General features: G+C 48.2%; 1 protein-coding gene across 1 annotated transcript in view; it reads right to left on the reverse strand.

Moving 5' to 3' along the window:
• LOC115915799 (atherin-like) overlaps positions 1 to 8,330 on the reverse strand; it is a 77,819-nt gene extending 69,489 nt beyond the window's left edge. The window contains exon 1 of the mRNA XM_030969476.1: positions 8,324 to 8,330. Coding sequence (XP_030825336.1) covers positions 8,324 to 8,330 — 7 coding nt within the window. The remainder of the gene's footprint in view (positions 1 to 8,323) is intronic.
• Between the last annotated feature and the right edge of the window lie 316 nt (positions 8,331 to 8,646).

Consider the following 8,646-nt stretch of genomic DNA (forward strand, 5'->3'; position numbering starts at 1 on the left):
CAGAGCCCCTGCCAGGGCCTCCAGGGGCTCCAGGAGAGCTGCACAGCCACTGGGGACAAGGCATGCAGGGACAGCAGCCAGGCAATGGCTTCCCAGGGCCAGAGGGCAGGGACAGATTTTGGGCTATTGGCAATTAGGAATTGCTGGCTGGGAGGGTGGGCAGGCCCTGGCCCAGGGTGCCCAGAGCAGCTGTGGCTGCCCCTGGATCCCTGGGAGTGTCCAAGGCCAGGCTGGATGGGGCTTGGAGCAGCCTGGGATAGTGGAAGGTGTCCCTGCTCATGGCAGGGGGTCAAAGGAGGTGAGCTCTAACTCAGTCAAAGCATTTCATGATTCTGTGGGTCACCTCCTGAGCTGAGCAACCTCCCCGTGCAGGGAGAGTTTCTTCTCAGAGTTTGGTTGCCGTGCCGTCATCCCAAAGGCAATTTCAGAGGGAAAGCAGGAGTGCCTCAGGAGCATGTCTGGGATGCTTTCTGTTGGTGTGTGATGGAGATGTACTGACTGATCCAGGGTATCCATGGGAGCATTTTCCATCGAGCAGCATGGCATTGCAGAGACTTGGGGCAAACTGACTGGAGCTCTGGGCTGCTCCTCCCGGCACCCTGCCTCTGACATCTGAAGCTTGCACTGGGTGTCTGGACACAGCCCTGCAGCGTGCCCCATGGACTCGAGTGCAGATAGCATCTGACTCCCTTGGCCTGCCAAGAGGATTGTCTTGCTTTATAATGCTGCCATCCAGATGCCAAAAACACACTTTTGCCATCCAGTGGAGCGAAGGTTGTTAAGAATGAAGGCGTTGACACAGCCTGCCTTTGGGGGAAATGGCACGGAGCAGCATCCCTAGTTCAAGAGGCTGTCTGAGTTTAGCAATAGTCTCTTGTTCCCAGGCTCTGGGCCAGGATAAATGGGCTGCAGTGTACTTTGGGAAGGATGGTTTTGCCTCCAGGAGAAAAAGAGCTTAGCACAGCTCTGCTGGGAGTCCCTCTTAAGCTCATCCACACAAAGGGTTGGGTGCCAGTTCCTCAGATGGGCTTGATGCTGGCCTTCCCCTGGGTGTAGCATAAGCTGCTGTTAGCAGGTACAGTGAGAAGGGGATTGAGAACCAAGAGGGACCCATGGGTTTGATTTGCTTTTATGAATTAGCCTGAGTGGATGCAATGGCCTCTCCATGATGGGAAGGAGAGGAAGGCAGAGATTAGGATGACTCCTGTCTCTGTGCTCCAAGTTCTGCGTACACAAGTGCATGTTCCTCACCATGCCAAGTATTTTAATGCCTCACACGCTATCTGGGAACATTCAGAGAACAAAGAGCACCAGCCCTACTCCCTGCCCAGCCCCTGCTGCCCTGGATGCAGCTCTGTCCCTGAGTCTGGGTGGTGGATGAGGCAGGAGCCGGGCAAGGCCCGGCCTAGTCAAGAGGTCCTGGGGGCTTCTCCATGGGCTCCATCCAGCTGCTTTGCCCTGGAAACCTTCAGGATTGTTTTGCCCTGCAAGGGAATTGGAACAGGCACAACAGCTGGAGTCTCATGACCCACATGGTTCCCATCACCACTGAAGAGGAGCATGGCTGTAGCTCAGATCTGTGTGTTGCCTAAAAAAGGGTCTTTTCTATTAACTGAGATGTTTGAAGCCATCTTTGGCCTTGCCTTCAGCCACCACTCCATGACAAATCTCCTCTAAGGCCTGTGTCATGCCCACCAGTCCCTGTCTCAGTATCTCAGTACCTAAAGCATCTCACATGGTATTGGAGACCAACCTTCAGGTAGATGAGCTAAACCCTTGGTGTTCGTGCACCTCTTGGTGTTCATGCAACACTGATTGTCCTGGGATGGGCCATTTCTGCTGCTCAGCTCAACAGTAACTTTCTCAGGTGTTCTGTTCAGCCAAGTTTTCTGGATGAATATACCATGGGAGAGTGGTGGGGATGTTCAGTCACCCTTCCCAGAGGGAATCCATGAATCGCCAGGACAGATGTCCCCAAAATCTGTGTCGGGGAGCAGAATAAGCTTCATTTCCCCATGCTGGGTTTCAACCTTGCATACACACAGAAACAAAACCCCCATTTCCTACTTGAGATGCAGTAGGATGGAGACCAAAGATGATGTCTTTTAATGGTTTTTACCTAGAGCAGATTTTTGTATGTAAATTACATACACCTTTAAAAATAAAGAGTAACAACTTCTTGAAAGTCCTAGGCTTATTACACTCTACTAAATTTCCTTAATTACTGAATTTGCAAATGTTACCAGAGCAGTGGAGCAGTCACACTCAAGGTGAAGCCCTGGTTTATTGAGGAACTGCTGCTGCACCTTTTGACAGAAGCCAACTTCTCCACAGATGCAGGGAGACTCTTTATTCCATTTCCATTTGCTTGCCTAGCTCAGCTCAATGGCTTCTTCATCCAAGGCTCTGAAGAGAATAGGCCACTGAAACAAACAACAAAGTAGGCTTTAAATAAGAAACATAGCATGTACCTAATCCAGCAGGGATCAAAAAAATGAGGTGTGAAAATCCACTAGTTCTAAAAATCTTGTTTGTGGTCGCTACATACATCTGTCAATTGGGTCATGGACAACAAGACTTTCTTCATTTAAGTTGGTTTTAAAACAAACTGGTGTTTTCTTTTCTATTTATCTGACACATTTAGGCTTCATCCCTAAAAGCTCTGGCTGGGAGCAGCCCATGTCCGTGCTCTTTGACTCTCTCATCCTTCAAAGCAGGGTGGTCCCCTGCAAGCTGCTTGCTGGGGTGTGGGTCTCATGGGTCCACGAGAATAAGTTTGAATAAACTCATTAATAACCCATTTGTCCACTGTATTAAAGTCCACTAAATTGTGTGATTTAGGGCAAATGGGTAAATACATATGCAACTTCCATTGTTCCATAATGCAAAACACTTATGTTTTAAAATGCTGAAAAATGGGTATTCATTTGTATGGTGACCAAAATATGTGTTTCTGTCCCAGAGTCATCACAAGACAGAGCTGGGGGGGACCTCAGCTGTTGAGCTCATTAATTCCCTATACCCCAGACAAGCTTTGCTGTGATTTTTTTGCCCATTCTTCTTATTTGTTATTACTCATCTCTGGTGATGGATATTCCATGATCTCCACTTTGATGGCATACCTCCTACTAGCCAAAATGTACTGAAATATAATTAGCCTAGAAAAAAATAATTCTCCTGGCAAAACAAGATTATAAATAATGTTTTCTAACACGACTGCATTTTAAAATTTACTTAATTTGATTGAAACTGTTCTTGGCACCAGACATCCCTCCCCCCCTGCCTAAGCCCCTTCACTCTTTATTTTTCACCTGGATCAGTTCAGTGATCTGCCTAGGACAATTGAAAAGCACAGGGTGATGTAGTGAGCAGTCAGGGTGGGAGAGAAGCAATTCTTTTAGCTGGCATTGCTGAAAGGGAGACAGTCCTTGCTTTGAACCATCCTGCTGCCAGCCCAACGCGCCTGCTTTGCTCACCTTCCCCTAAACCCAGCAGGTTGCCTGTCTTCACCAGCAAGTTAAAGCAGAGGAGAGCTGCCAGGGATGGGCTCAGGGTCTTCTGTTCTTGAAAAATCACAGCGAAGCATTTTGCTTTTCAAACACTTGTCTAACCCAACAGGAATAATTTGCGACGGAATCCTGACTCTACTTGTCGTTCGGTTCATTATCTTTATGATCCTGTCCCTAAAAACACTTAATGGTTAATAAACCTTAAGGAAATACAATCTTACAGGCAAATGTTTTGGCTGAGCATCTGCTTCAATACTGGGAAGGGCTGGTCTTTTGTATCTTTAATTACCTTTTTGACCTTTTCAGAATACAGAGTTTTGCATTAGCCGCAGGACAGCTGCGCAGAATCGGTGACACTGAACCCCTGGCTACACGTCCCCCACAGATGCTCTTGCTCCACAGCTATTTTCATGCTAACCTTTCTGCAGGTTCTGTTATTCATCCCAGAAAGGCTCTTTAAAAACCCCAAGGAAGTGTCCTGGCATTTCCAACATGTCCACAGGGAGGCCCAGCGGCAGTTTGGAAGAAATCTGAGTTTTGTGATGCCAGCTCTCCAGCCTGTGTCAAGATATGAGTGCAGAGCCTCATTTGCATCGATGCAAGTGCTTCAGAGGAGAGCTCAGCTTTGTTCTCCACGTTTGTAGGAGACCCTCAGTCCCGTGTGAGGTGATCTTTGTGGTCAAAGCTGGACTGCACCACAGGGGGAAGAGTTTCAGAAGTCAGCCTAATGCCATCTTTGTCTGAGCTTGGGAATTCACAGCAAACACAGTGGGTAAATCTAATCCTGAGTGCAAGTCTGAGTGTGTGTTTAACTGATCAAATCATCATGATCTGAGTGGTGTGACCATCTTAGCTGTCTGGGAGGAGATGAGGTGACCATGGGGATGCTGAGACCATGGGGAGCACAGAGGTGCACTTGTCCTCCAAGTTCTGTGAGCTGCACCCCCTCCTGCAGATTAATGCACACGCTCACTCTTTCTTGCAGAACAGTTCCATGGGGAAGCTGTGCCTTTTTACTCATGAACCCATGGGTCAGCACACCAATCTGGAAGTGCCTGAGGAGACCTTGAAGACCCCTTCCCAGCTTTGAGGAGATGAGCCACCTGGCAAGTTATTCTGGAGTGGGGCTTGCTCAGCTTCTTTCTCTATTTTGTATAAAATAATTAACTGGCAAGGAGAGAGAGACAGAGAGAGCATGTGAGTTTGCAGCTCATTGCCTAGGCATTAATTGAGAAGGAGAAGACCCAGTCCCTGCTCTTAGGACTGTTTAAGTTAAAGAGGAAGCTGCCACAGCTCCACAGACTCTGCCCAAGGACCTTCTTTGTACACAAAGGAAACCAGAAGTTAAACCACGACTAATGAGGAGCAATGACTGTGGAATTTCTGGATCAACAGTGTCCTCCTTCATGTCTCTGCCCAGGGAGCAATGGAGCCTGAAGAACACGTATCTCAGCTGCAGACCTCTGGCCCTTAAATCTTTCCATGGATTGAATGTCATCAACATGGCCAAGCATTTTGAAAGTACTTGCTACCTCCACATCTAAGAACAAAAAAGGAAAATATTTGTTTCCATTAGTAAGTTCCCAGCAGATTATCCCCACAAGGCAGGAAGGCAAGGAAGCAGGGAATTTCCTGGGACAACACCTCCACAGCCACATGGGTTCAGGCAGAGAGTCTGCAGTGGTGGTGGCTCTGCCTTTCCCTGTCACTCATTGGCTGCACTGTCTCTGGCAGGGTTGGCATTGTCTGTGTCCTCTTGAGCAGCAGCCTGGGGTCCAGAGGTTCATCTGGTGGTGGTGATGTGAAATATGGGTGCAGCTCTGTCCTGTAGGAAGGAGCTCAGGGATTCCTGCTGTTTCTAAATGGCAAAGCTGATGTCCAGGCAGTAGAAGGCATTTCACCAGCTGGAGCACTAAATTGATTTTCTTCCTAGCTACCAATATCTGTTAAAGGCAGATAGGAATGGAGAGGGGAATACCCTCATTCCTGCCCAGTTTTAGCGTGAGAGGCCCTGGAGGAAAGGTTTGCCCTTACTGTAGACATGATTTAGCTGGAGCTGCCTCCTGCCTTCCATCAATGATATGTCACTGCAATGCGAGCCCTAAGATAGAGGTGTGTTTATAGAGCCTTTGTTCTTGTGTTCAGTGAATTGATCTCCATCTGAGAAAGTATCACTCACTGTCAGAATTAAAAAACAGCCCATGAAAAAGAAAAGGAGCAGCCTGACTTCAAAGGGCTGTGGTTCTTTTCTTGTGGCCTCTCCTAACCTGCACGCAGCTGAAAAACTTGTTTGACCCAATTCATTTCAGGCCTCCTTCCTCCCCTCCAACAGACAAAGACTCACAAACAATAAGCTCATTCAGGTGCAGAAGAGGGAGGGAAACCCAGAGACCCAGGCGAGGCTCCTGCTGCACACACCCTGTTCCCACAGATAAGCACAAAGCTGGAGGAGTGACAGGTTATCTTGGGCAGATCCAGCTACATGCAAGGTCTCCTTGAAGTCGGTGGTGTGTGTCTGTCGAGAGATGATATCTTTTATTAGGCCAACTGGTAAAGTCAGAAAAACTAGACAAGCTCTCTGGGGCCCAAAACCTTCTCCAGACCAGAGGAGTATCTGGGTCACCTGAAGTCAGGAGGTGCATGAGGTGTTGTAGGGCAGGCGGTGGGTAGAGGTTAAGTACCTTTAGTGTCTGGTGGATTGGCTTGGCATAAAGTGAGAGCTTATAATGACCTTCCAGTGCCTAACGGGACTGAGAGCTGCAGAGAGACTGGGGACAAGGGCCTGGAGGGTCAGCACAAAGGGGAATGGCTTCCCACTGTGAGAGGGCAGGGACAGATTTTGGGCTATTGGGAAGATTTGCTGGCTGTGAGGGTGGGGAGGACCTGGCCCAGGGTGCCCAGAGCAGCTGTGGCTGCCCCTGGATCCCTGGAAGTGTCCAAGGCCAGGCTGGATGGGGCTTGGAGCAGCCTGGGATAGTGGGAGGTGTCCCTGCCCATGGCAGGGTGTTAGTACTACACAGATGATGTTTAAGGCCCTTCCAACACAACCCATTCTGTGATTCTGTGATGTTTAAGTGATTTTTTTTTTTTGAGGGGTACCAATTTAGCTTCTGACTCACTCGTCTCGTCTCTGACTGGCGTGTGGCCTAGGGTGGGACTGCGGCAGCAAAGCCTCCCATCAGTTCAGACTGCCTTGAAAAGGTCCTTCAAGGTCAGTACCAGGCATTAACAGGGTGCCTGGCCTGGCAGCTGTGACCTTGGAGTTTCCAACACCTGATAACATGCTCAGGAGAGTTATCTCTGCAGCAGAGGTACCAAACCACTCCCAGGCAGGACTGACTACAGCAGACAGCCCTTTCTTCCAGCAGGAACACAACCTCATACAGAGATCTCTGGATGTTTTTCCTCCTTTTTCTATTTTTACATGTGCTTCAAGCTGAAATCTTCATTTTTTTCTCTTCAGTGATGCATGTGCCTGCATTTCCTCGAGCTGATATTCATTCCTTTTTCCCTTGTCTTTTCCAAGACAAATGTCTTAACATTTGCCAAAAGTAACTATTGTTTTTGCAGTTTAGAAATGTGAATGTGTCACTAAAGCAATTATCTCTAAAACCTAACTAAACAGGCCTAATGCTGCTTAATAGGAACTTTGTCGCCTCTGAGCACTTTCCTCTTTGTTAATGAGTCACTGCAAAGCAAATTATCACTGGTGTCACTGTCTCAGTCCTGCTTCACTGCAGCTGGATGTGGCATTGCCTCGGTGAAAGCAGAGCTCAGCCACAGATCTGCCCTGTGTGAGGCAGAAGCTCTGCAAGTTCTTTGTTAGGTGTTGATGATAAGATGCAAGAAGAGCCAATAAAACCAACCACTGGGCAGCAGCAACCTGGTGAGCATGGGTACCAATTTCCAAGTGCCTGAGAGAGGTGGCTGGTCCAAAACAGCCAAGAGCAGGCTAATAACACGTGAAGGATCTGGGTTTGGAGATTATACTGCTGGGAAGAGGGATAAGGGACAAAACCAGCATGGACACTGAACACCTTGAGCTTTGAGGTGCTTCCCCAAGGCTGTAAAATCTGCCTTGACCCTGATTTCCATCACTTGGTGACCAACACCAAGAAGATGCTCTGTGCTGTTACACTCAGCATTAGTGAACACAGCACATACCCCTCCAACCAGCCTGGTCCAGTAAATAACCATGCACAAAAAGCTGTTTGTGAACCTACTTCCTACAGCCTAGAAATGAGTTTATCTCAGTCATGCTGAATCACCTAGCTAGACCTTTTTCATGGAGGAGTTCTCCAAGTTTTCCGTAAGTAGTCATGCCTACGGGTAGAGTTCTTTGCAGGCATCAGTGAGGCTCTGCAAGGAGACAACACTTTGAGTGATTTTAAGCTTTCACATCGAGGCCAGGTTGGGAGCAACTTGGTCCAGTGGAAGAGGTTGCTGCTTATTGCAGGAGCGTTGGACTAGTTGATCTTTAAAGGTCTCTTCCCACCCAAAACGTTTGATAATTCTGTGACGTCTGAGAGGCAAAACGATTGACCATTGAGTTCACAATCACCAGCAGAGCTGTGGTTTCTGTGTCTATGCTCTGCAGCTGTGTCCCTTTTGTTAGTAGTCGCTCATTAGTGTGTTGAAATACCTGGCACTTCCTGTGGGCTTAGATCACATGTGAGGAGAGTTACTCAGCTGTGGTAGGATGTCATTAAGCTTCTCCAATTAGCTGTGCTGGTGCTCTCAGCTTCCTTATTTTCATAGAGTCATGGAATCCTGGAATGGTTTGGGTCCGAAGGGACCTTTACAGATCAACTCACCTGCCATGATCACGGACACCTTCCACTAGACCAGGTTGCTCAGGGTTTATCTGTCTGTCATTCCTGTGTGTTCCTGTTTACATGGTCATTGCACTAGAAAGGGCTGCAGAGCTAGGTGAGAGGAGCAATTCTCTCTTCTGATGGCATTTCCCTGGACAAGGGTTAGGAAGGTGATACACAGATTTATCTCTCCTGCCTTGGAGGTGGTGACAGTCCCTGTGTCTGTCACCTGAAGGTTTCCCTTGAGCCCCGATAATCTGAAGTGTTTTAACTCATAACTATTATCGGGCACTTCCAGAATAGCCAGGGTAGGAATACTCTCC

This window comes from Camarhynchus parvulus, chromosome Z, assembly GCF_901933205.1.
Source record: "Camarhynchus parvulus chromosome Z, STF_HiC, whole genome shotgun sequence".
NCBI lineage: Eukaryota > Metazoa > Chordata > Aves > Passeriformes > Thraupidae > Camarhynchus > Camarhynchus parvulus.